General features: G+C 35.7%; 1 protein-coding gene across 1 annotated transcript in view; it reads right to left on the reverse strand.

The window, feature by feature from the left end:
• SPAG16 (sperm associated antigen 16) overlaps window positions 1–27614 on the reverse strand; it is a 906862-nt gene that overhangs the window by 871659 nt on the left and 7589 nt on the right. Inside the window, exons 2-4 of the mRNA XM_007456417.1 lie at window positions 19936–19982; window positions 18682–18777; window positions 5264–5382 (exon numbers count right to left, since the gene is read on the reverse strand). Coding sequence (XP_007456479.1) covers window positions 5264–5382; window positions 18682–18777; window positions 19936–19982 — 262 coding nt within the window. The remainder of the gene's footprint in view (window positions 1–5263; window positions 5383–18681; window positions 18778–19935; window positions 19983–27614) is intronic.

Consider the following 27614-nt stretch of genomic DNA (forward strand, 5'->3'; position numbering starts at 1 on the left):
AAATGTCAATATTCATAAGATATTTTTAAAATAAAATATTAATGAATTGCTAAGTACTAATATCATGGTACATAAAATATAACTGAACATCTCCTATGCTCCAGGCACTAGTCCAGACACTGGTGAAATTAACAAAAATGTCCAAGTCCCTACCTATCTAATGGAGTTTCCATTCTAGTGTGGATGGTGATATATTCTATGAAGTAAAATAAAGCAAGATAAGAGAAACAGAGAGACTGAAGTAGAGGATGATGGGGGTGTTTCTGAGAGTTTTTATAAGGTGGCCAGAGAAAGTATAACTGACAAAGTGATATTTGAGCAGGGAACTGAAGGAAATGAGAGACTAAGTCATGTGGATATGTGCGAGAGGAGCATTCTTGGCTGATAGAAAAGTAAATGTAAAGGCCCTGAGACAAGGAGGCGTTTGACAAATACAATACAAAAGAAAAAGCCAGTACGTCTGTAGTATTTGGAAACGGAGCCAAATAAGTGAGCAGGAAAGAGAATGGTGAGAGATAAGTCAGGAGGACAGCAGGGAGCCAAAAAGAGGAATGTGATTTTACTCTGAATCAGAGCCATCAGAATGCTTTAAGAGACAAGTGACACTGATCAGATTTATGTTTTAAAAGGATTAGTCTGGCATCTGTTTGAAGAAACTGACTCTAGAGAAGCAAGAGTAGAACCAGAGAGTCTAGTTAGGAGGCTGCTGCAATAGTTCAGGAGAGAAAGATTGGTGGCTTAGACAAAGTTGGTAACAGTAAAGATTGTGAGGAATGGGTATCTTCTGGACATGCTGTAAAGATGGAGCCAACAGGATTCTCCTACAGATCAAATGTAAGGTGTTGCTTAAAAAAGAAAAGTCAAGGATGACTCCAAGGATTTTGGCTGAGCAACAGACATTTAGTGGGGACAAATGCAGTAGGAACTGGGTGCTTAGAGAAATCAAGGAACTGTTTCTATCCATGTTAAATACAATACGTCTGCTGGGCAATTAAGTGAAAATGAACATTATAAGTACATGTCCAGAGTTCAGGGAAAAAGTTAGGACATGCAGTTTAAATCTGGGAATGATCAGGAAATAGATACACTTTCAAGTCACAAGACTGGATGAGGCCAGTTAGGAAGTGAATGTAAAGAGAGAAGTAAGGAAGACCTAGGACTATTTCAAGATTGGGAAGAGAAGGAAATACTACCAAATAGAGACTAAGAAAGAGAGGGGGCAGTGAAGTAGCAAAAGAATAGAAGAGTGCTTGGGTCAGGGACCAAGTGAAGAAAGTGTTGCAAGAAATAAGAAATGGGTAACAGTGACAAATGATGCAAGGAGACTGAATAGGAGTACTGAGGATCAATCACTGAATTTGGCAATGTGAAGTCACTGAAAAAAGTTTCAGTAGAGTCATGGAGGTGAAAGTGGAACCAGAGTAGGAAATGAGGAAGTAGCAACAAACTCTTTCAAGGAGATAAGCTATAAAGCAGAGCCCAGGAAATCAATATGAACCTAGAAGAGAAAGTGGAGTCCAGGGTGTTTGTTTTCTTCTATTTTTTAATATATGACATATTATTGTACATCTCTATGCTTATGTGAGTGATTCAGCAGAGAAGGAAAAAGTTTACAGTGCAGGAGAGAGAGGGGACAATTGCAGGAGTCATGTGCTTGAGTAGGTGAGAGGAGCTGGGATCCAGTAGAGGAGACTGGCCTCAGCTGACAGCATATATGGCTCAGCTGCTGTGACAGGAGAGAGGGAGAATGCTGACAACAGAGGTGGCAGGTTGGTAGAGAGGAAGCAAGAGTTGTGGAACTTCCATTTTCTCAGTGAAATAAGAAGGAACATCAGAAAATCATTTATAAATCTGTAAATAAGTACAATTTTAATCATTATATGTAGCAATTAATAAAGTTAAATGAAAAACAACCAGAGCATAGAAAAACATTTCAAGTAATATAGTTATTAACAAAGAAATCCCTACAAAGTTTGCTATAGATGAGCTAAATATTAGTTTAAAAATGTTTAATTTTCAGCATTTTCATATTTTAAATCTTAACTTTATTAATATATTACACATTAGTAGTCATATATTTTGTGTTATATATATATATATCTTATCTGATACCAAAAAATAGCAAGAAAACCCCTGTAAAACATCCAAAATTTAAGATAATTGAATCAATATTAAATGATATTTGCCACAACTTACAAAACAACAGATAACCATTTAAGCATAAAATCACTTTTCTATACATATTTGGAATGTGGTTTATACTTATCTCAAAAGAGAAGACATAAGGATTGACTGAAGTATTGGACCATAAAGTTTTCCTGACTATAAAATTGGTTTTCAGCAACTTGCTTTATTTAATGCAGAAAAAAAATCACTAAAGAAATTATTTCAAGAAGAAAAAAAAGGTGATATGAAGGCCACTAAAATAAATGCTATGTAAATTAATATGTGGTAAAAGTTTTAACTGCACTACCCACGTTTGAGTAATTATGCATTATGCCAAATTTTATTGGCTAAAGGCAGCAATATTTACCCTTTTGTGAAAATTAAAGGAATATTATACTAATTTATAATTTCTTCTAAAATTAAGAAAAAATTAAAATAGCAATTAAATATTATAAATAATTGCACTATTACATTTGATGGCATTTTTACTACCATCCAACCTTCAGTAGAATGGTAGGAACAGAAGCCAAACTGGAGAGAACCAAGGATGTAAAAGAGTAAAGAAAGAAAGAAAATAGCCTGTTTTCAAAACACTTGGCTGTAAAGGGAAGAAGAGTTGGAGTGAGTGTGTTAGAGATAATAAGAGGAAGAGGCAAAGAGCAAGAATGTACATTTCGCGTGAGTCCTGACCTTGTTAACAGCCAGCAAAACAATCCAGTGGAGGAAAGGAGATGGTTGACATATGCTCGGTAAGGGTACATAAAATGCGCTACCATAATTTCTCCATTTTAACCCTTTCTTTAATTTTGCCCCCAGGGAAATTATAGTTGTCCACAGAGCACTTCTAAAGGGTCATAAAAATATCATTGACTAAACCCACAGTGCAAACTTTTTGTGGTTCATAGAATATTATGAATATGTATAATCTTTTCTGTGTGTGTTAACAGTCAGAAAATAAATATTTAGAATTTGGAGAAAAAAAAAAAAAGTTTCTGGGCCATATGGTCTCTGCTGTGACTAATTAACTTTGCCATTAAATGTAATAGTGTGAAAGCAACCAGAGACAAATAGACAATACCTAAAAGATAGGTAATGGCTGTGTTCCAATAAAATTTTATTTACCAAAACAGTAGGCATGTTAGATTTGGCCCCAGAGCCTTAGTTTGCTGACCCCCAGATTCAATGGATTTACTGCAATTACTGTTTGAGGAATGAAGGAGCATAAGCCAAATTTTACTGCCCAAGTTTTTTGGTTTTTGGAGTTTTTGTTTGCTTTTTCTGGGTTGTTTTTTTTTTTACAAACCAACAATAGAGAAAACTTGCTTCACCATCTTTTGTAAAATTAAATGAATTTACAGCAATAATATATTACAAGTGTTTTTCTCTATAATAAGAAATTATAAAAATATATATATGGGCTTCCCTGGTGGCGCAGTGGTTGGGAGTCCGCCTGCCGATGCAGGGGACACAGGTTCGTGCCCCGGTCCGGGAAGATCCCACATGTCGCGGAGCATCTAGGCCCGTGAGCCATGGCCGCTGAGCCTGCGCATCCGGAGCCTGTGCTCCACAACGGGAGAGGCCACAGCAGTGAGAGGCCCGCGTACCGCAAAAAATAAATAAATAAATAATAATACATATAATATTCCTACAGTCTTACTATGCCTAATAAGCAAAGGTTTCTGATCAAAGTAAAAAATGTTTCATTTGAAATAAAAATATCCAATACAGTATAATCTCATTACAAATTATTTGTAATCTCATTACAAACTGGCAGCTAGGGATATAGAGGTTCTATAAATCTTAATACTATTGTACTTTTCTGAAATTTCATCTCAATGCAAATTACTAAATCTAAAAGGATAATATGGCAACAAGTACCTAATTAAGAGCATACTTGGTTCCAGATTTCTCCAAGGGGATCATTTCATACTTTGGACTGGCCAAACATATAAGCACTTCATGTCCTAACACATATCTTTAGAAGAAAAAAAGGAAACTGAACCACATTAATCTTTCATTAGTACTGCAAATTAACCATCTACCTACTTTTATAAAAATGTATTTTCTAATATATTTGTAATTATTTCTTAGGGACATTTTTATAAAAAGTATTCACACAACTTCCAGATTTAATAGGAAGAGTATTATTTTTCTACCATCAAACTTGCTCTTTTTCCTAAACTGTATTAATCAAAAATGGTTCTCCTAGTTAAATTTATTAACATTAGACATGCAATTTAAAATAATGAAACTGATTTCTTCTATGTGCATCATCTCTGTAGATGAGAACGAAAAAAAGCAGAATATAAAAATTAAATCAAAGTTAGATTAGTAGAAATTACAAATTGCACCTATATTTAAAATTATAATTGAACTCCAAAACACTATAAACAACTTTATATATCATATTATTCCTTCTTTCTATAATATCAATGGCTTTTAAAAATCAAACATTTTATTATCCAATTATTTAATAATATTTTGTTAACAAATGTTAGGACTCTGAAAACATGCCTGGTGACATTACCACTACAGCAAAGGAATAAAGACAGTATGCCTGCTGATTTTCATAACCAATAAGTTATTAAATTTTCAATTATAACAAGAAAAAGATATCATTTGACAATGTAATTCCACTTACTTCTAAATGAAGGGATATTTGTAGAAAAAAAATTAGTTGTGTGAGTAGAGAAAAGCAGGCCATTACACTCTAAGTAAAACAAGCAAAGTAGTACTGTTAGTAGGATGTCTTAATACAGGAAATTATATGCTTATAATTATTCAAAAGACATTTAAAAAATATTTTATCAAATAGCTTCATATTATATAACTACAGGAGACATTTCATTTTATTGATTCTTGAAAATCACCTAAATTTATATATTTAGAAAAGATATATATTAAAAATTTCTTTGAAATTGATATCCTGATTGTGTGTGTATGTGTGTTGTGGTTTCAGTGGTGGTGATGAGAAAAGTTTCTATCCAGTTCATTCATTTTACATAAGCTGAGTCACTCAAAGTCTTTTAAGATGATTGAAAGTACACATGTTAAATAATGTTAGTATTTCTAGAGAACTATTTACTTAATTGTTTACCATTCAGACTGAAAGCAATCAAGAGTTCTGGTCATTCCCATTTTGATCAGGAAATTGCAGAGAAAGTCTTCTATTGCTTCAGGTACTGCATGCTTTGAAGAAAGGACTGTTTTCTGCTCCTAAAATTTAAATGTGTAATTACTTATTTTGAAAATATCAAAGCTTTGATTAATTGTACACATAGGCCTTACATTCATTCATTCATTCACTTTTTAAAGAATTTTGTTGACTATTATGTCCAGGAACTATTTTAATTACTAGGGATAAAGCAGTGATGAAAACAGACAAGACTCAGTCCTCATAACTAATAGTCAAGAATATGGGGACAGAAAATGAATAACTAAATTAAAAATATATAGTATGGTAGATGGTACTAAGTGCCTGGGGGTACAAACAGAGGGTTGAAGTGAGGGAAAGCCAGGTAGGGAGCAGATATGTGTGTGGAGCTGGGCTGCTATGTACATAGGGTGATGAAGGAAGATTTCATTGAGAAAGCGGCATCTGAACATAAATCTAGAGAAGAGGTAGAGTCATGTTCCAGATACAGCATTAGCAAGTACAAAGGCAGGCAAGACTGTGATTGGATTGTTTGCAAAACAATAAGGAGGTCAGCTTGCCCTAACAATAGTATATAACAAATTAAAAATATATATATATGTATAGATCATTTAATTATTTTAATTATTATCATTATAAAAAGAAATGTGGTTTGGGTACCTTGATTTCTAGAAACACTATGGAAGAAATTATGTGCAATAGAGGGCTCTTGTACTACTATTTCATAATGGAAATAAATAAGTCTATCGACTAGATTAGGGGTCAGCTAACTGTTCACATAAACAAAGTTTATTAGAATCCCACCATGCCCACTTATTTACATATTGTCTATGGCTGGTTTTGCACTACAGTTGAGCAGTTGCAACAGAGACCTTATGCCCTTCAAAACACAAAATATTTTCTATGTGACCCTTGTGAGAACAAGTTTAGAGATCCTTAAACTAGAGAAATGGAGATATTTCAGCAAGTGAGATATGAAATTAGGACAGTCATAACAACTACCATATCACATATCACTGTATAAATAAATCAAGTAATGGGTAGATTCTTAATATCAACAGCATCATTTTCTCCAGAGTACATTCATTTTCTTCTCATTGGTAAGAAATCAGCAATCTCACTGCAGACTATTTGGATAGTCAGATCTATTTTCACCTATAGAAACCCAGCAATGGACTTTCCTTCCTACTTCCCCTTCCCAACTTGGTAATGGTTACAGACCAGGTTACAAAGAATGCACACAATGGTTACACAGAAATGCACTGAAGAAAGAAAATATTTCTTGCTACAAAAAGTCCTTTAAAAGTTCTATAAATACTTTAATACTGACGTTAATTACTAGTGGCTATTATGACAATCAAAATAGTGATGAGTTTAAGCAAATTTAGGGGGCTACAGAAAATTCCTGACAAATTATGGGGTTTTAAAATAAATTTTTTTTAAAGCTCATGCAGAATAACTTCTCTTTCCTAAGAGCATTAAAAAAGATATCATATAACAATGATGGTTATGTGTAGGACCCTATATCAAACATCATGGGAGATGCCAAAGTAGCAAGAGTACAGCATGCCTGTCATCCATCAAGTTGTTGAATTGCAGTAGAAGATTTTATATTTATAACTGTTAGGTAAGGGCATAATATAGCTCAAAGCAAACATTCATTATACTTAATAAAAGCTACCTTTGATTTTGGGTCAGTAAATTTGAACATGATATTTTAAGATGAGAAGGATGATAGTTGAAAGAATCAGGAACACAGGAGAAAAGGGAAGACAGACTGTACCTACTCTAGTTTCTAAAGATGCCTATGGACTGCTTGCTTACAAGATGCTTGTGTGTATGGTTGCAACACATAAGATTCCTGCCTTCTCAAATAAATGTTTTCTCTTCCTGAATGCATCTTATACACACACCTTGAAACATCCAAAACAGAAATCCAACCACTTTAAACTGCCATAGTTCTTACTTATACATTGATATTTATAATCCGACAATATATTTATGTATCTAATCTATAGTCCTTCAGCATTATACACCACACACACACACACACACACACACACACACACACACACACACGTTCCAAGCTGTAATGTGATCATAAATGTCTCTTTTATCTTTACAAATAATATTAACTTAACATATATTTGCTGAATATCACCCATATGCCAGGCACAGTGTGAAAAGTGCGAGGAATTAAATATGAATAAGACACCGTCCCTGTCTCAAGGAATTGAAAGACCAGTTGAGTAAAAAACAAAACATGTAAACAAATAACAGTATAGAAGCTCTACCATTTGTGATTAGTTTTGATTATAAAAGCCTGTTTATAAGTCTACACAGAACGTCATACATACAGCCAATAGGTACATTTATGTAATTTTAAGTTGCATTCTTATCTCAATTATACAACATATACAACTCTCATTACAGCTTTAAAACTAATTTAATGATGTTAATAAAGCACCTCAGAATAAGGACAAAAAGAGCCAAGGCTCTAAAAACTAGCAAATATGCCTTACTTTACAAAATGCTGAATTATTAAAAAATCCATCCACATGTGACCCATAAATCTGTTGGGAGACAAAAGTGGCTCTAGCATGTTGCTTAGTTTTTTCTATGAAAGTTATAAAGGTGAAATTTTCTAATTAGAGAGGTTTCTAAATAGTGTCTCGTATGAAAAAGATAGAGATCGTCTTGGTAAAGTGATAGGTAAAGGTGGAAAGTATTTGGGTAGGTAAAAGAAGGCTTTGTTAAGAAAGACTCTTAAGTTGGAATTTATAGAAGAAGAGGAAGTTCAATGTGTGAAGAAGGATGGAAGGAAATTCAAGGCAAGAAAAACATCAGAGGCAAAGACAAGGAATGAGAGTTCAGTCCATTCAAGCTCAAGGTCTTATGGAGAAAGGACCAAAGAGAAAGTTGGAAAGCCAGACAGAAAGCACATCAAGAAGGTCAAGGCAGACGGAAGGATGGAGACATTGCTGATTTAAGTAGAGGAGTGATAAATTCAAATTTGTGTTTAAAACCTCCTTTACATGCAAGTAGAAGGAGGCGCAGTATCAGCAGCATGACAGTAGCTCTGATGAGAGAAGACAGAAGGTGAATCTGAGACGAACTAAGTAAGGGATGAAAGCGAAGAGAAGGATATGTGATATGTTGAGAACAAAATCAGAGAGGACTTAAGAATTAATTAAATGTTGAATAGCAAAGAATTACTGGACCATATATCAAAACTGTCTTGATATAGTTTGAACTATTCCACTCAGTGAGTTCCTTTGAAAACTGTTTTTTTGACTCCTGAGAACTCTTTAATTCAAATTAAGTCAAAGATACTAGTTTGGAGAATCTATAGGCAAGGCTCGGGGTACAAGTAGCCTGGTTCTTTAACTGAAATTAAATGTGTACATCAAGGGACTAGGAACTCAATAATGACAAACAGCTCTTTTTATTGTGATTTAATCATTGAATGTATAAAAGTAGTGAAAATTATTTTATGTATTTATTTCATTAGCATTTATGATACGTAAGATTTAAAATGAACTTTAATGAAACGAAAGTCTAAAGAAAAGGAGACCTTCAAGATGGCAGAAGAGTAAGACGTGGAGATCACCTTCCTCCCCACAAATACATCAGGAATACATCTACATGTGAAACAACTCCTACAGAACACCTACTGAACGCTGGCAGAAGACCTCAGACCTCCCAAAAGGCAAGAAACCCCCCACGTACCTGGGTAGGGCAAAAAAAAAAAGAGACATAAAAGAATAGGGATGGGACCTGCACCAGTGGGAGGGAGCTGTAAAGAAGGAAACGTTTCCACACACTAGGAAGCCCCTAAGCTGGCGGAGACGGGAGGTGGCGGGGCTGGGGGAGGTTTGGGGCCACTGAGGAAAGGACAGCAACAGGGGTGCAGAGGGCAAAGCTGGGAGATTCCCGCACAGAGGATCGGCGCCGACCAGCAATCACCAGCCCGAAAAGTTTGTCTGCTCACCCGCCGGGGTGGGCGGGGGGTAGGAGCTGAGGCTCGGCCTTCGGAGGTCGGATACCAGGGAGAGGACTGGGGTTGGCTGCGTGAACACAGCCTGAAGGGGCTACTGCGCCACAGGTAGCCGGAAGGGAGTCCGGGAAAAAGTCTGGAACTGCCTAAGAGGCAAGAGACCATTGTTTCGGGGTACGTGAGGAGAGGGGATTCAGAGCACCACCTAAATGAGCTCCAGAGGCGGGTGCGAGCCGCAGCTATCAGCACGGACCCCAGAGACGGGCATGAGACGCTAAGGCTGCTGTTGCCACCACCAAGAAGCCTGTGTGCGAGCACAGGTCACTATCCACACCTCCCCTCCAGGGAGCCTGTGCAGCCTGCCACCGCCAGGGTCCTGTGATCCAGGGACAACTTCCCTGGGAGAACACACGGCACCTCGGGCTGGTGCAACGTCACGCTGGCCTCTGCCGCCGCAGTCTGGCCCCGCATCCATACCCCTGCCTCACCCCGGCCTGAGTGAGCCAGAACCCCCAAATCAGCTGCTCCTTTAACCCTGTCCTGTCAGAGCGGGAACAAACGCCCTCAGGCGACCTACCCGCAGAAGAGGGGCCAAATCCAAAAATGAACCCCAGGAGCTGTGTGAACAAAGAAGAGAAAGGGAAATCTCTCCCAGCAGCCTCAGGAGCAGCGGATTAAATCTCCACAATCAACGTGATATACCCTGCATCTGTGGAATACCTGAATAGACAATGAATCATCCCAAAATTGAGGCGGTGGACTTTGGGAGCAACAAATTTTTTTTTTTCCTTTTTCTCTTTTTGTGACTGTGTATGTGTATGCTTCTTTGCTTGATTTTCTCTATAGCTTTGTTTTTACCATTTGTCCTAGGGTTCTGTCCTTTTTTTTTTTTTTTTTCTTTTTTAGTATAGTTTTTAGCACTTGTTATCATTGGTGGATTTGTTTTTTGGTTTGGCTGCTCTCTTCTTTCTTTCTTTCCTATTTTTTTCTTTTTTTATTACTTTTAAAATTTCTTTTATTCTCAATACTTATTTTTAAAACTTTATTTTATTTTATTTTTTTCTTTCTTTCTTTCTTTCATTTATTCTCCCGTTTCTTCTAAGCCATGTGGCTGACAGGGTCTCGGTGCTCCAGCCAGGTATCAGGCCTGTGCCTCTGAGGTGGGAGAGCCAAGTTCAGGACATTGATCCACCAGAGACCTCCCGGCCCCATGAAATATCAAATGGCAGAAGCTCTCCCAGAGATCTCCATCTCAATGTTAAGACCCAGCTCCACTCAACGACCAGCAAGCTACAGTGCTGGACACCCTATGCCAAACAAACAGCAAGACAGGAATGCAACCCCACCCATTAGCAGAGAGGCTGCTGAAAATCATAATAAGGTCACAAACATCCCAAAACACACCAACAGACGTAGTCCTGCACACCAGAAAGACAAGATCCAGCCTCATCCACCAGAACACAGGCACTAGTCCCTTCCACCAGGAAGCCTACACAACCCACTGAACCAACCTTAGCCATGGGGGGCAGACACCAAAAACAACGGGGACTACAAACCTGCAGCCTGTGGAAAGGAGACCCCTAACACAGTAAGTTAAGCAAAATGAGAAGACAGAGAAACACACAGCAGATGAAGGAGCAAGGTAAAAACACACCAGACCAAACAAATGAAGAGGACATAGGCAGTCTACCTGAAAAAGAATTCAGAGTAATGAGAGTAAAGGTGATCCAAAATCTTGGAAATAGAATGAAGAAAATACAAAAAACATTTCATAAGGACCTGGAAGAAATAAAGAGCAAACGAACAATGATGAACAACACAATAAATGAAATTAAAAATTCTCAGGAAGGAATCAATAGCAGAAAACCTGAGGCAGAAGAATGGATAAGTGACCTGGAAGATAAAATAGTGGAAATAACTACTGCAGAGCAGAATAAAGAAAAAACAATTAAAAGAATTAAGGACAGTCTCAGAGAAATCTGGGACAACATTTAATGCACCAAGATTCAAATTATAGGGGTCTCAGAAGAAGAAGTGAAAAAGAAAGGGACTGAGAAAATAGTTGAAGAAATTATAGTTGAAAACTTCCCTAATATGGGAAAGGAAATAGTCAATCAACTCCAGGAAGTGCAGAGTCCCATATAGGATAAAAACAAGGAAAAACATGCCAAGACACGTATTAATCAAACTGTCAAAACATAAGTACAAAGAAAGAATATTAAAAGCAGCAAGGGAAAAACAACAAATATCATACAAGGGAATCCCCATAAGGTTAACAGCTGATATTTCAGCAGAAACTCTGCAAGGCAGAAGGGTGTGGCAGGACATATTTTAAGTGATGAAAAGGAAAAACTACAACCAAGATTACTCTACCCAGAAAGGATCTCATTCAGATTCAACAGAGAAATTAAAACCTTTACAGACAAGCAAAAGATAAGAGAATTCAGCACCACCAAACCAGCTTTACAACAAATGCTAAAGGAATTTCTCTATGCAGGAAACACAAGAGAAGAAAAGACCTACAATAACAAACCCAAAGGATCAAACCAAGAAGAAGATATAACAATTGTAAATATTTATGCACCCAACATAGGATCACCTCAATACAAAAGGCAAATGCTAACAGCCATACAAGGGGAAATGGACATTAACACAGTCATAGTAGGGAACTTTAACACGCCACTTTCACCAGGGTATGGATCATCCAAAATGAAAATAAATAAGGAAACACAAGCTTTAAATGACACATTAAACAAGAGGGACTTAATTGATATTTATAGGACATTCCATGCAAAAACAACAGAATACACTTTCTTCTCAAGTGCTCATGGAACATTCTCCAGGATATATCATATCTTGGGTCACAAATCAAGCCTTGGTAAATTTAAGAAAATTGAAATCATATCAAGTATCTTTTCTGAACACAACACTATGAGACTAGATATCAATTACAAGAAAAAATCTGTAAAAAATACAAACACATGGAGGCTAAACAATACACTAATAACCAAGAGATCACTGAAGAAATCAAAAAGGAAATCAAAAAATACCTAGAAACAAATGACAATGAAAACATGACGACCCAAAACCTATGGGATGCAGCAAAAGCAGTTCTAAGAGGGAAGTTTATAGCAATAAAATGCTACCTCAAGAAACAGAGAACATATCAAATAAACAACCTAACCTTATACCTAAAGCAATTAGAGGAAGAAGAACAAAAAAAACCCACAGTTAGCAGAAGGAAAGAAATCATAAGATCAGATCAGAAATAAATGAAAATGAAATAAAGGAAACAGTAGCCAAGATCAATAAAACTAAAAGCTGGTTCTTTGAGAAGATAAACAAAATTGATAAACCACTAACCAGACTCATCAAGAAAAAAAGGGAGAAGACTTAAATCAACTGAAATAGAAACGAAAAAGGAGAAATAACAGCTAACACTGCAGAAATAAAAAGAATCATGAGAGATTACTACAAGCAACTATATGCCAATAAAATGGACAACCTGGAAGAAATGGACACATTCTTAGAAAGGCACAACCTCCCGAAACTGAACCAGGATGAAATAGAAAACATAAACAGACCTATCACAAGCACTGAAATTGAGACTGTGATTAAAAATCTTCCAACAAACAAAAGCCCAGGACCAGATGGCTTCACAACTGAATTCTATCAAACATTTAGAGAAGAGCTAACACCTATCCTTTTCAAACTCTTCCAAGATACAGCAGAGAGAGGAACACTCCCCAACTCATTCTAAAAGGCCACCATCAAAACCAGATACCAAAACCAGACAAAGATGTTACAAAGAAAGAAAACTACAGGCCAATTTCACTTCTGAACACAGATGCAAAAATCCTCAACAAAATACTAGCAAACAGAATCCAACAGCACATTAAAAGTATCATACACCATGATCAAGTAGGGTTTATCCCAGGAATGCAAGGATTCTTCAATATACACAAATCAATCAATGTGATATACCATATTAACAAACTGAAGGATAAAAACCATATGATCATCTCAATAGATGCAGAAAAAGCTTATGACAAAATTCAACACCCATTTATGATAAAAAGCCCCCAGAAAGCAGGCATAGAGGGAACTCACCTCAACGTAATAAAGGCCATATATGACAAACCCACAGCCAACATCGTACTCAATGGTGAAAAACTGAAACCATTTCCACTAACATCAGGAACAAGACAAGGTTGCCCATTCTCACTACGATTATTCAGCATAGTTTGGGAGGTTTTAGCCACAGCAATCATAGAAGAAAAAGAAATAAAAGGAATCCAAATCAGAAAAGAAGAAGTAAAACTGTCACTATACATAATACTATATACATAGAGACATGATACTACATATGATAGTATATATAGAGACATGCAGATGACATGATATTATACATAGAGAATCCTAAAGACTCTACCAAAAAACTACTAGAGCTAATCAATGAATTTGGTAAAGTAGCAGCATACAAAATTAATGCACAGAAATCTCTTGCATTCCTATACACTAATGATGAAAAATCTGAAAGAGAAATTAAGGAAACACTCCCATTTACCACTGCAACAAAAAGAATAAAATACCTAAGAATAAACCTACCTAAGGAGACAAAAGACCTGTATGCAGAAAACTATAAGACACTGATGAAAGAAATTAAAGATGATACAAAGAGATGGAGAGATATACCATGTTCTTGGACTGGAAGAATCAACATTGTGAAAATGACTATAGCACCAAAAGCAATCTACAGATTCAGTGCAATCCCTATCAAACTATCAATGGCATTTATCACAGAACTAGAGCAAAAAATTTCACAATTTGTATGGAAACATAAAAGACACTGAAACGCCAAAACAATCTTTAGAGAGAAAAACGGAGTTGGAGGAATCAGGTCCCTGAATTCAGGCTGTACTACAAAGCTGCACTAATCAAGACAGTATGGTACTTGCACAAAAACAGAAATATAGATCAATGTAACAGGATAGAAAGCCCAGAGATAAACCTATGCACATATGGTCACCTTATTTTTGATAAAGGAGGCAAGAATATACAATGAAGAAAAGAGAGCCTCTTCAACAAGTGGTGCTGGAAAAACTGGACAGCTACATTTAAAAGAATGAAATTAGAACACTCCCCAGCACCATACACAAAAATAAACTCCAAATGGATTAAAGACCTAAATGTAATGCCAGATACTATAAAACTCATAGAGGAAAACATAGGCAGAACACTGACACAAATGACAGCAAGATTCTTTTTGACTCACCTCCTAGAGAAATGGAAATAAAAACAAAAAATAAACTAATGTGACCTAATGAAACTTCAAAGCTTTTGCATAGCAAAGGAAACCATAAACAAGACCAAAAGACAACCCTCAGAATGGGAGAAAACATTTGCAAATGAAGCAACTGACAAAGGATTAATCTCCAATATTTTCAAGCAGCTCAATATCAAAAAAACAAACAACCCAATCCAAAAATGGGCCTAAATAGACATTCCTCCAAAGAAGATATACAGATTGCCAACAAACACATGAAAGAATACTCAATATCACTTATCTTTAGAGAAATGCAAATCAAAACTGCAATGAGGTATCACCTCACACCAGTCAGAATGGCCATCATCAAAAAATCTACAAACAATAAATGCTGGAGAGGGTGTGGAGAAAAGGGAACCCTCTTGCAGTGTTGGTGGGAATGTAAATTGATACAGCCACTATGGAGAACAGTATGGAGGTTCCTTAAAAAAACAAAAATAGAACTACCATATGACCCAGCTATCCCACTACTGGGCATATACCCTGAGAAAACCATAATTCAAAAAGAGCCATGTACCACAATGTTCATTGCAGCTCAATTTGCAGTAGCCAGGACATGGAAGCAACCTAAGTGTCCACTGACAGATGAATGGATAAAGAAGATGTGGCACATATATACAATGGAATATTACTCAGCCATAAAAAGAAACAAAACTGAGTTATTTGTAGTGAGGTGGATGGACCTAGAGTCTGTCATACAGGGTGAAGTAAGTCAGAAAGAGAAAAACAAATAACATATGCTAACAAATATATATGGAATCTAAAAAAAAAAAAAAATGGTTCTGAAGAACCTAGGGCAGGACAGGAATAGAGACATAGAGAATGGACTTGAGGACACGGGGAGGGGGAAGGGTAAGCAGGGACAAAGTGAGAGAGTGGCATGGACTTATATATAGTACCAAATGTAAAATAGGTAGCTAGTGAGAAACAGCCACATAGCTCAGGGATGTCAGCTCTGTGCTTTGTGACCACCTAGAGGGGTGGGATAAGGAGGATGGGAGGGAGATGTAAGAGGAGATATGGGGATACATGTATATATATGTATATGTATATATATAGCTGATTAACTTTGTTATAAAGCAGAAACTAACACACCACTGCAAAGCAATTATACTCCAATAAAGATGTTAAAAATTAATAAATGAAAGGAATACAAACTTACTAATCCTGAGCTACATTTTTCTTATAAGAACATAACTTTAATATGAAAATATTTGATAGTAATTCTTAATAAATATGTAGGAAAATATCTTAGAGTAAAATTCTTTGAGAACTACTGATTAATACGTTAAACAGTATAGTAGTTTTGTTCAGTTATCAATTCATCTTCTCCAGAAACACCTGACTATTTCAAAGAAATGCCTTATATTCTTAGGGGAGGAGGTGGAGAGAAGATGTCAGGAAATTTAACAGTTTTATGATTTAGGTACTCCACTACTGTTATCTTTAAAGATCAAACTTATAAGTTTATAAATATTATATTATTATGGCAATACATGGACCTTTAAGATTGCACCTCCAAAATTAGCAAAACAAAAAAAACACGAAGAAAAACAGCTAAAGAATTACCCCCCAAAATGGCAATAATATGCTCACAGTGTAGAGGGGAAAACCCAGCTTGAATATAAGCAGACTTTTTTTCATAAAATTACATACAAGTATTTCTAAGGAATATGTGTATGTGTGTGTGTGTGTGCCTGTATTCCTATTTCTACTTACATTTATACTTAGAAAAAAGACTTCAGTTTCAAGAAACAATGGACAGTACAACCAAACCACACATTTGTCACAGATTAATAACATTTCCTACGTTAATTTTTTTCATTAATCACTTTAAATATGATAAAACTATATTTTATTTCAGAGTTCTGAAACATTGCACCTATCAAGGAAAAATATTTTATATGATAAAAAGTTTAAAATTTATGAAATAAAACATGCGTCAATTCTCATATTTTTCATATATATTATCAAGGTTTAAAGAAAATTATAAAAATTCATTTAAATGTCAACTCTTATATAAATAATCCTTGTTAATTTTTTAACCAATAAAACTACTTACATTATTTCCAACTTTCAACTTTTCAATAATTTCAACTATATTCAACTATATATAGTTTCAATTATATTCCTAATATAATGATGACCTTTTTTACTTGCAGTCTTTAATGAATTTTCTAAAAGTTCCTGTTCAATTGAGACTACTACTATCCTCTAACATAGAAGAAAATATATCTTGCTCATAAACAGATGTAATAAAATCATAACAAAAGGAAGTGGGTTTCATAAGCAATAAATATTCTTAAAACAGAAAGCCCATGGCACAACTCAAAGCTAGTTTTTGAAGATAAAATACTATAGAAACAAAAACCAAATTAGAAATACATAACTGAAATGCTTATCATAAAATGAATTCATATTTAATTTTAAAAGCTTAAGGGAAACTTTTGTGAATTTTCTGCATAGCACTGTTCCTCCAAAGAACTCAAAAAACAGATAAAAACTTAAATGAGAGTCAACAAGCTATAAATATATCATAAATCTAGGAAGTTACCTCTTGCAAGCTTATGATAAAAGAAAGCTTCTGAGAAACTGATGAGAGAAGAATTACTGATATTTAGTTCAGAAGATATGACAGCTACTACGTTGAATTTATTCACCAATTGCCCTTCTTGGATTTATCTTTGGATTTACAAGCACCTTCTAGCATGATACCACATACAAAGATGCAATTACAGTTTGGTCATAATTTTTTCATTCAATGATTCATTTATCCATTCATTTATTTACCTGCTATTCATTTAGTGCCTACTATGTGCCAAGCACTGTGTTAGGCATATCTGTGTTACCAAGTACCAATATAAATGAGTGGTACATAAAGTATTTTTTTAATCCTTCTTTATTTAATGATGTAAAGCAAGAAGGAAGATGATGAGTAATACATATAATGCAACTGATATGTTTATTCACTGCTCATCGTTCAAAATGCTATGTTTTAAAACTTTCCTATAAATTACTGCATTGAGATATCCAACAGACTAATAAAGTCTGCATAGTAGACTTCACTTTACATCTACCTAGAAGGAACTATATCCATAGGATATATTACAGAATAGAGTTTACTATGAGCTAAAGCCCTCCACTTAGAATATAATCAATTCTGGATTCAAAAAATCCTCCTCTTCAGCATTTTTCAATTTTGAATGGACATATATTTTGGAAAGGAGTAACTAGATTTCTGAACCAAGGAAATCTGCAAAATATGGAAAGATTGACAAAGGGCCGAATATGGAGTGAAGTCTATCACATACTATTTTGCACTGAGGAAGCCAAATCTGCACCTAAATAAGAGTATAATAATTTCCTTCATATTTCACACTAAAGGTTTCATTTTTGAAGAAAAGCAACCTCCTTAATTAGTATTGGTTTGACTTCAGTGTTAATTAGTATTGGTAGCACTTTAAAAATACTTTTGCTATCATCATTATTGTCAATTTTTAATTGAGCTTGCAATTTTACAGGAATGCCATCATTCCATGTACTGTTAATCAGTGGTATTATAATCAGAAAGCATCCCCACCATATTTTCTAGTGAAATTAGTTCATGAGCCTCACAAGAAAAAAAGCATAATATATTAAGCATTTCCTGTGATCTAAATACTTCCATGAAAAACAAAAAATAAAGATGCTTACAAAACAAACTGTAGAATATGTATACAATACCAAGTTCTGTACAAGTGCTGAAAATCCTTGTTTAAACTCCACTGAGATTAAAGAGAGTTCTGAGAGAAAGTGTCATTTGTTGCAAAGTCATGCAAAAGTAAACAGCGTGTGGAAAATGATGATCCAAGGCAAAGTAAATATGACTACTTACTAAAAGTGAAGGTTAGATGATAAAAAAAATAGAAGCGAAAAAGATGTCAGGTGATAGAGCTGCATCTAGTAAGTGAAGTATTTATAGTTTAAATGACTTTCAAAACTTCGTGTAGAAAGTATCACTGTTAAACTATAGGCTATGGTTGTTTTCAGAATTCTCACCAAAATTTGAGTATCTGTAGCCTGTTCTTGGACCATCTGAACTGCTTTTGCCAGATCTTCTTCACCTTCTGGAATGCTATAATTGTCATCTGGTATCTAAATCACAGAGAAAGAGAATGATAGGAAGAGTTAGCAGGAACATAAAAATACCTTATTTCATTTTAGAAATAAATTTTCCTCACAAAACAAAGGATCAAAGAAATACACTTTAAGACACCATGTCATTCTGAAGATCTATGAAAAATAAACTAACAAGTAGGCAGCCCTCTAACTTCCTTATAAACATCACTCAATGTTACTACTGATGAACTTGAGGTTAGCTTACGGGCAACTGCTTTTATCTATACTGACAAATGTAGTCTAACAACTCTGCTGAAAAAAAGAGAATGTTAAGCCATCTAAATGCCACCATTCTCTCCGCGTCCCAGATTTGCTCCACCATTACTTTTCATAACTACTAGAAACTGCAAATATCTAATAAATTATGTCTAATATTAAAAAGCAAAACAAAACTCACTGCCTGAATGTTAAGCTCTTGGAAGAATGCAACTGACTCTAGTTATGACATTAATGAGAGTGAACACTTATTGCATGCTTCTTATGTGCTGATCACAGCTTTAAGCCTCTTACATTTATTAACTCATTTCATGTGGTATGTATTAATATTATCTCCATTTTACCAGTAGTAATACAAAGCCTATCTTCTGTGTTTGTCCTGTCTCCTGTTTGCCCGGCCACAAATGCCAGGCTTGCTTCCACAGTTTCATTCACAGCTTCTGTCATCTTGGAGTGACTCTGCCTTCCAAGTCTCAGATGTAATGATAGGTTCCCTTGGAACAATGAATTAAAGGACAGGTTCGAGACAGTAACTGTATTAGACTAAAGTATTGCTAAGTTGAAGGGAACCATAGGATCTGAGCTCCAGCTAGGTAGTAGGAATCTGGGAAATCTAGACTGGATGATTGGGAACACCTGCTGGACAGAGACGTCAGACTATAGTGTGGATCCACAAGGCAGGTGATGAGAAGCTGACTCTGAAGGACAATTAACAAGAAAATCAAAAGAGCCAGATGTGTTAACCAATCTAAATTTTTAAATAGAATTTTCAAACCTCACTCTTAACCAGCTGATTAGCTAAATTCAGTTGAAAGAGTAGCATCACTTAAGAAAAAAAATTTTTAAGAAAAAATAAAATGAATATTTCACAGGAATAACTGTAATGAATTTATAGAATACGTAAAATGAACAAATTACCTCTTCATATTCATAATCATCTTCAGATGCTTCAGTTATGGTGACCTCTAAATGTACTGTTAAGTTTGAATCTCAAAATAATGGAATAAAATTATTATATTTAAAAATTGAGATAACCTTAAAATACAGTATTATATCTAAGTATCTCACCAAGTTAGTAAATACATGTAAATTAAGCTATTTTTTAAAATTTCTCTTCCTCATACAGCCTACATTTATAGATGTTTTAAGACAAAATATCTTGTTATTTTAAATTATTATTCAAACAACCCAAACTCATGAAAAACTATATTTTTAATCTATTTACTATCTAATGATTTCCAACTTGATTCTAAGAAGGCTTACAAAAATGTACATGGTATCATAAGATAAATTAGAAAGAGATAAGAAAAATGATGGACAGGAAAACTATGACAGTAAATTTTCAAACACATCTCAAACCACAGTGAATTTTCTGGAGTTTCTTAGTCATTCACAATGCAGTGTGACTTCTTTATTTGGTTTAAAGTATTGTGAATGAAAAAAAACAAAGCACACTAAGATTTAAATATAAGTAAAATATAGATTTCAATGTTTTCATTAATAAAAGATACTTACACCTCCACGCTCTTTCTTACATATCTCAATTTTAAAATTATCTTCTCAGAACAGACAGCCTGATGTTTAAGCAAATATAAACTACTTAATAATCATAACTCAGCAGTTCATAAATTATCAAGATATATCAGCATTAAAATATCAGTGGAGGGCTTCCCTGGTGGCGCAGTGCTTGAGAGTCCGCCTGCCGATGCAGGAGACGCGGGTTCGTGCCCCGTTTCGGGAAGATCCCACATGCCGCGGAGCGGCTGGGCCCGTGAGCCATGGCCACTGAGCCTGCGAGTCCGGAGCCTGTGCTCCGCAAATGGGAGAGGCCACAACAGTGAGAGGCCCGCATAACGCAAGAAAAAAAAATAAATAAATAAAATAAAATAAAATAAAATAAAATATCAGTGGAAATGATTCTAATAAAAAATTCTAACAGCACTGCTCTAAGACCTTCAAAAATTACGTTAGTCTAATTACAAATGAAAACTTCAAGACAACATTTAATTTTAAAAGAAATCAAAATACACGCCAGTAATGCTATTTTGTTGATTGGTCAGTAGGTTTACATTTTTTTTCAAATGCACAGACTTTATTAGGCCAAATTTAAAAGGTATAAAATTAAACACTTCAGAGCACAGCAATGGTTATGACAATCAAAGATTAGATTAGCCTAGTTTTCATTTTGCTTCTGGTTATAAGAAATTTCTCTGTCACCCCATCCTGCAAGAGTAACCTGACGGTGTGTATAACAACTTCTGTTGTTTGTAATAAGAACTGATAACACACACATAGTATTTAACAGGAGCCAGGCACTGTCCTAAGGGTTTTACATGTATTAACTCATTTCATCCTCATCCTACCAATAAGGTTGAACTATTATTATCTCTGTTTTACAGATCAGGACTGAAATGCACAGTTATACAATCAGGACCTAACAGAGTTGGAAATCAGCCCCAGAAGCTTAGGTTTCACTATACTATACTACCTCTCTTGTTAACACAAATTAACATACGTAAATCATTTAGAATGGTGCCTGGCTTATAATAAATACTATATAAGTGTTTGTTGTTATTTTCCCTGTTCTGGAAAGAGATGAGTACCTGTGGAGAAGTCCCCTAAGTCTCCCATGATCTAGTGTTAAGATGAATGGATACATAAAAGACATTCTGAATCTTCCTCCTTTTCTAGATTTATATTTTTCTGACACAAGTTCACTTAATGATATAAAATTTCCTTAGGTTCAGCTACAGGAAGTTCAGCCTCTTTTTTATGGAAAAATATGTCCCCTTCTGAGAAACAACTACTAGAAGTTGATTTTGTAGGCAGTCACTTGCCTGTAAGTCTCCAGAAAAGTAATGCTATCCTTCATCACTGCATATACCATAATAAATTTCACAAAGAAGTTAACATTCTAAAATGATCTGGATAGAGTTTATAATTGTAAATAAGCCAACTGCTTATTTATTGTGAGGAAGAAGAAACGTCAAAGCAAAGCTTCTTGAACATGGCTGTATAGAGGAAAAAGTGATTTGTCCTCAAAGCTTTGGAAATATAAAACAACACTTGTATACTGCTACCAAAGAAAAAGTATTCTAGGGAACGGATTATAATCACTAATAATATATTCTGTTTCCCATAATCAAAAAAGAGTAAGAGGAAAAATAACTACCATTTTATAAAGTTTAAAAAGTATTGTCACATGGATCATAACCATAGGTACTCTTAAAACCCTGTGAGATTGAATGGCACAGATACAGTAACCTCTAAACTGAAAAAAAAATAAAGGAAACTAAGTCAGGAAGATGAATAGATTTGGCCAAAATCAAAGATATGAGTGACAAAGACAAGTTTCTTAAATATAAATACCATGAATTTTCAACTACACCATGCTGTTTCTACAGTGACATAATAGCAATGTGCAATTTTTACCAATATCCTCAGTAATGAATTCTCACCTATTTGTTTTCCAAACTCTCAAGTGTCATATTACAAAGAGATAAATCAAATCCTTTAAACAGCTCAGTCTGAAGACCCTAAAGGAAGGAGAAATATAAAAGAGCTACAGGTCTATCGACCCAAAGATTCAATAAACCAAGGGCAAGAGATTAACCAAACAAAAGATCAGGAAGAGTATAAATACCCAAAACAGGAACCAGGATCCTCCTTAATTGATACTGTTAGTACCCACAATATGATGTGAACAGAAGATCTTCCTTCTCAGAAGCAACTTAGTTGAAATGTGATGTTGCAGCATTACTAAAGAAGGAAATGTACTTTTGCATGTATCTGTCTAGCTGGCTGGCCGGCTCGCAACACATGGACAAATGCACAAACAAATCCCAAAACAATTCTGTGGCAGTTTACAGACATGCATACAGCTACAGGGAGATAAAAATAAATGAATATGGAAATTAGCGGAGAAAGGGAAACAGTAGAAGGTACAGTACAGGCCATAAGGTCTCATGAACTTTGTTATATGCCACAGGTTTGACTCTAAGCTTCCCAGCAGTCAGGGTAAAAAGGGAAATGTAATCAGATTCAGTATCCATCCAATGAAAACAGATGAGTTTCTCAGCACATGTACAGCAATCTCTGATTCTGAAGCCTGAGAGAAATCATGCTCTTAGGTTTTCATAAAGAAAACACTTTGGACTGTACAGATATTGATCCCCTTGGTCCTTGGGACAGCCAGAAAGACAGAGTGAAGCAGGATCTGATGGAGCATCGTGTGTGAAAAAGGTTGGAAAGCACTGCTTTAGAAGCAATATTGGTAGGGTAGAAATGCACAGTTCGTCAAGAATTGCCTGAAAAATAAAATCTTTAATTTTGATTCTACTTTTACTGGGCAACTTTCTCATCTGTAATCTAATCTCTTAGGTGATCCTATTCTCCAGGAAATGTCCATACAATTAAGCTGGCCACAATTTTCATACAAAGTTATTTTTCCACTGCAGAATCATAAACTGGCATGCTGGCTTAATATCAGTTTCTTCTTGCCAAGCTGACTCTGAGCCCCTACAAACCTCCCTTCCCATTATCTGCCTAGTTTTCCTTCAAAAAACATCATTGAACTCCAGTTCCAAAATTCATTTTTTTCTACTCTGACTATTCCACTCAGATCTGGTCCTGCATTTCTAGAGCTAGAGCTTGACTTGACAGTTAATTTTGTGCCTGGTTTTCTAGTCTGATCTTGCCCAGGGTACTATCTGTGGCCCTCTTTTCTCCCTGGCCTGCACCCACAGTCCACAGCACCACCCGCTTCCAGGCCAGGTACTATATGCTATAGTCATGGCCTGGTCTCAGACTAAGGGTCATTCTCCACTTGCTCTGGAAGGAATTTAGTAGTACTTGTGAGTTTGCATACTATGAATTAGTTCCCTGGTACTTCATTACCACCAGTGAACTAGTAGTTTCTACATGAACAGAATCTGCACCAGATACTGACCTTGCAGATCTTGTCAGAAAAGAGGCCAATATATACCCACACTGAAACTGCCAGGAAGCCCTAAATCCACTAAGTACTACAGAAGATACAACTGCAAGCAGCTTCAGAGAAGCATTTCAGCTGGCCTAATGGAGCAGAGTTTGATGTGACAGTTGGTATGATGGGGTCACAAACAAGGTTGTGCAAATGGACCACAGCCAGAAAGAAATGAACAATTTTCAGATGAGAGCAGCATACAAAGTTCCTCACACACTGGTCTCCTCCACTACTGCATCTGTAGGTAGTGATCACTGCCAGTAGCACCAGCTTTATAAAGAACTGGAGTGAAACATAAAGCTAATTATATTTTACATGATTTCCCAAAGCTAATAGAGACAGAAATTGCTTTGTAATCTTTGATAACACTGCAGAATCAACGTACACAAAGGCAATCTAAAGTCTAGCCTGGATCCTCCATGATCAACATTTTACTCACTAAATTGAAATAAAAGAAATGTATTGTAAATACCAAACATTATAGTCATGTTCCCTTTCTTAGAAAAGCCAGTTTAAATAAAGTAAGTTAACTGAAAATAGACCAAAGGTGGCAAATAACTGGCACACTTGCTGTCATAATTCCCATTGCTGTTTGCTTCCTTCAGTCTTTCCTACCAAGTCTTAATACCACATGCCACGGAACCACTGCCAATTCAATAGAATTGGAAAATGTGGAAATTTATTGGCCACTCCTGCCTAAGACAGCTGTTGCCCATATTCTGCCTCAGAACTTGGAAAATAATTTTCTTTCAACGTATAAGACTGATGGTTCTCATAGTGGATGGTGGTGTAAGTTTTTCCAACTTCTAAACCAAAAGACCCAAAGATATGGGGTCTATAGATTATACCTCTATCTGAAAACATAAAGGCTAGAGGTTAAGATATTTGTCTACAGCCTTGCTACTCCAATTATAGTCCTTAGATCAGCAGCACCTGGGAGCCTGTCAATGATGGAGAATCTCAACCCCTGAAACCCGCACTTACTGAATTAGAATCTTCACTTCAAGATCCATATCTTGGATTCATATACACAGTAACATCTGCCTAGTCTAGAAGACACAGAACACAATATAATTTTTTTCTCTCCAAATAACCTATGACTTTTGTGCATGTAAAATTCAGCACTCCAGGTTTAGTAACATGCCTCTACATTCTACATTCAAACTGTCTATCCTTTTTATTTGAATATATGTAGGATGCAGTTAAGCACCCATGAGCAAATCCAGTTTTCCAATGATAATAAGAAATACACTACTTGAGAACATAATGATTATTAAGGATTTTACTAATATCTTCTTACTTAATACTATAAATATTCCAGAGAAGTAACATCTTAGAGGGAAAAAAATAACTGTTAAAAGCAATAAATAACAAAATAACTTTTAAAAATAACGAAAGTTCTGTTTTAATTAAACAAAGTTATCAGTAAACATTACCACTGCAGTGAGATACTGGCTAAGGATATTTCTTAAGAAGAAAAGCATGCATCTTAGATGGGGTATTGGTTTAGTGTGATCACCATATTTCAGGGTCTGTAATCCTTAATTTGCATTTTTGAAACAGTTGACTTTGGGACTGCATCCAGAGTTGGTTAGCCTCAAAGGACAGGCTTAAACTCAGTCAACCCTCACAAACTGCTGTTGGGGCCAAAAGAGACCTTTTCAGGGGTCAGCAAATTCTTAGTCAAATTCTTAGCGTTAAAATGTCTAGAAAGTTAAAATAATAATCAAAACCAGTTAGGGGATCAGAGAATCAGCACAAAGGGAGGTAGGTAACAAAAACAATACTACTTTGGGGGCTCTACTTCCCTGGAGTCCATGCATTTCATTACTCTTCCTTGAATACGGTCTTTCTTTAGACAAGTAGTAAAAAAATCAAGCATTAGCTTTCTTAATACAATTCATTCCAGCCTGCATCTCTCAGCTGGAATAGGCACTATTAAATGTCTGCAGCCACACATTAAAAGGCAACCCCTGATCACTACTATGAGTGAAAACCTCTCTCAAGTTGTATTGATTTTTAATAGAGCATTCATTCACGAAAGACGACCAATCTTCTTTACAATTACTAGAGATACCTACTTGCCCGTTTACAGATCACATTATTAAAATTTAGCCTTATATTTTACAAAGCTGCAAATATCTTCCTAAAAAAGAGTTCACTAGAGGATTCATATATTCCATGATTAGATTTCTTAAAGTTCTGGAGATAGCTAAGTAAGATACCTATGTCGTCTAAGTTTGCATCTCACCCTATACAAGTTTAAAAATTAAAAGCAGTGTGCTTGCTTCGGCAGCACATATACTAAAATTGGAACGATACAGAGAAGATTAGCATGGCCCCTGTGCAAGGATGACATGCAAATTTGTGAAGCGGTCCATATTTTTATTCACTTTGTTATAGAGCAGAAACTAACTCACCATTGTAAAGCAATTATACCCCAATAAAGATGTTAAAAAAAAATTAAAAGCAATGATATCATGGAGTGCTTCAGAAGAGATACAGGTGGCACCACTATAGCTAGGAGGTTACAAGGGAGGGGTGTTTCAAGGGTAATAATTCTATTTCCTGGACACATTCTCTAAACTGTCATAAAGAATGTGAAGCTTCTCTTAATGAAGCCACTCACCCTCATGGTGGATACTGGATATGTTTCTGGTTCGGACCACACTAACCTTTACATGTTCTTTACGTCTGAATGTTTAAGAGCAAAGAAAAGGGTGATTTCCTGGAGAATTTGAGTCAAGCCCTTTCATAAGCCTTGCTCAATATTACCAGCTCATTGTCTAGTGTTCTCAGAGCATCTATTCAGTCATAAATAAGGGAAGTCCAGGACCAAATGTAGTGAATTAGAAGTGATTAAGTATATGTGCAAAGTACAGATCAGAATTCTGATTCATTAGTGCATATTATAATTTTTATTTATCCACTGCAATAGCTCAATTAAATTACCTGAAAACTAAAGACTTTAAACCCAAGGAAGTCTCACTTCAGCAACTATCATAATCACCTTGAGAAACAATGTCAAATAAAACTACACAGTCAACTCGTAATAATGCATGTTAAAAGAGCTCAGGATACAGGGATAATTGTCATTCAAAAGTAATCCTCAAACTTCATTTAACTAAGAGTTAAAGGCTCTCACATGACTAAATCTCTTACCTGAAGTCTGAATGTAGGAAAACTGATTGGTTAAATGTTTAGTAACTACTGACTACCCTTTGGTTGAAACCAAAAATAGTCAACAAAAGAGAAAAGGAGGAAAAGCAGAGTGACTAGATAATTCACAAAGAAGATAATAAAATGCTCAAAGAAGGGTGGGATCAAAATGGCAGAGTAAGGGGCTTCCCTGGTGGCGCAGTGGTTGAGAGTCCGCCTGCCGATGCAGGGGACACGGGTATACATTTAACCAAACCCATAGGATATCCAAAGCCAAGGATGAACCCTAATGTAAACTGTGGACTTTGGGTGGTAATGATGTGTCAGTGTTGGTTCGTCGACTGTTAACAAATGCACCACTGTGATGGGGGATGTGGATAATGGGGAGGCTGTGCATGTGTTGGGGCAGGCGGCATATGGGAAATCTCTGTGTCTTCTGCTCAGTGTTGCTGTG

The sequence above is a fragment of the Lipotes vexillifer genome, unplaced genomic scaffold, assembly GCF_000442215.2.
Source record: "Lipotes vexillifer unplaced genomic scaffold, Lipotes_vexillifer_v1.1 scaffold1179, whole genome shotgun sequence".
Taxonomy (NCBI): domain Eukaryota; kingdom Metazoa; phylum Chordata; class Mammalia; order Artiodactyla; family Lipotidae; genus Lipotes; species Lipotes vexillifer.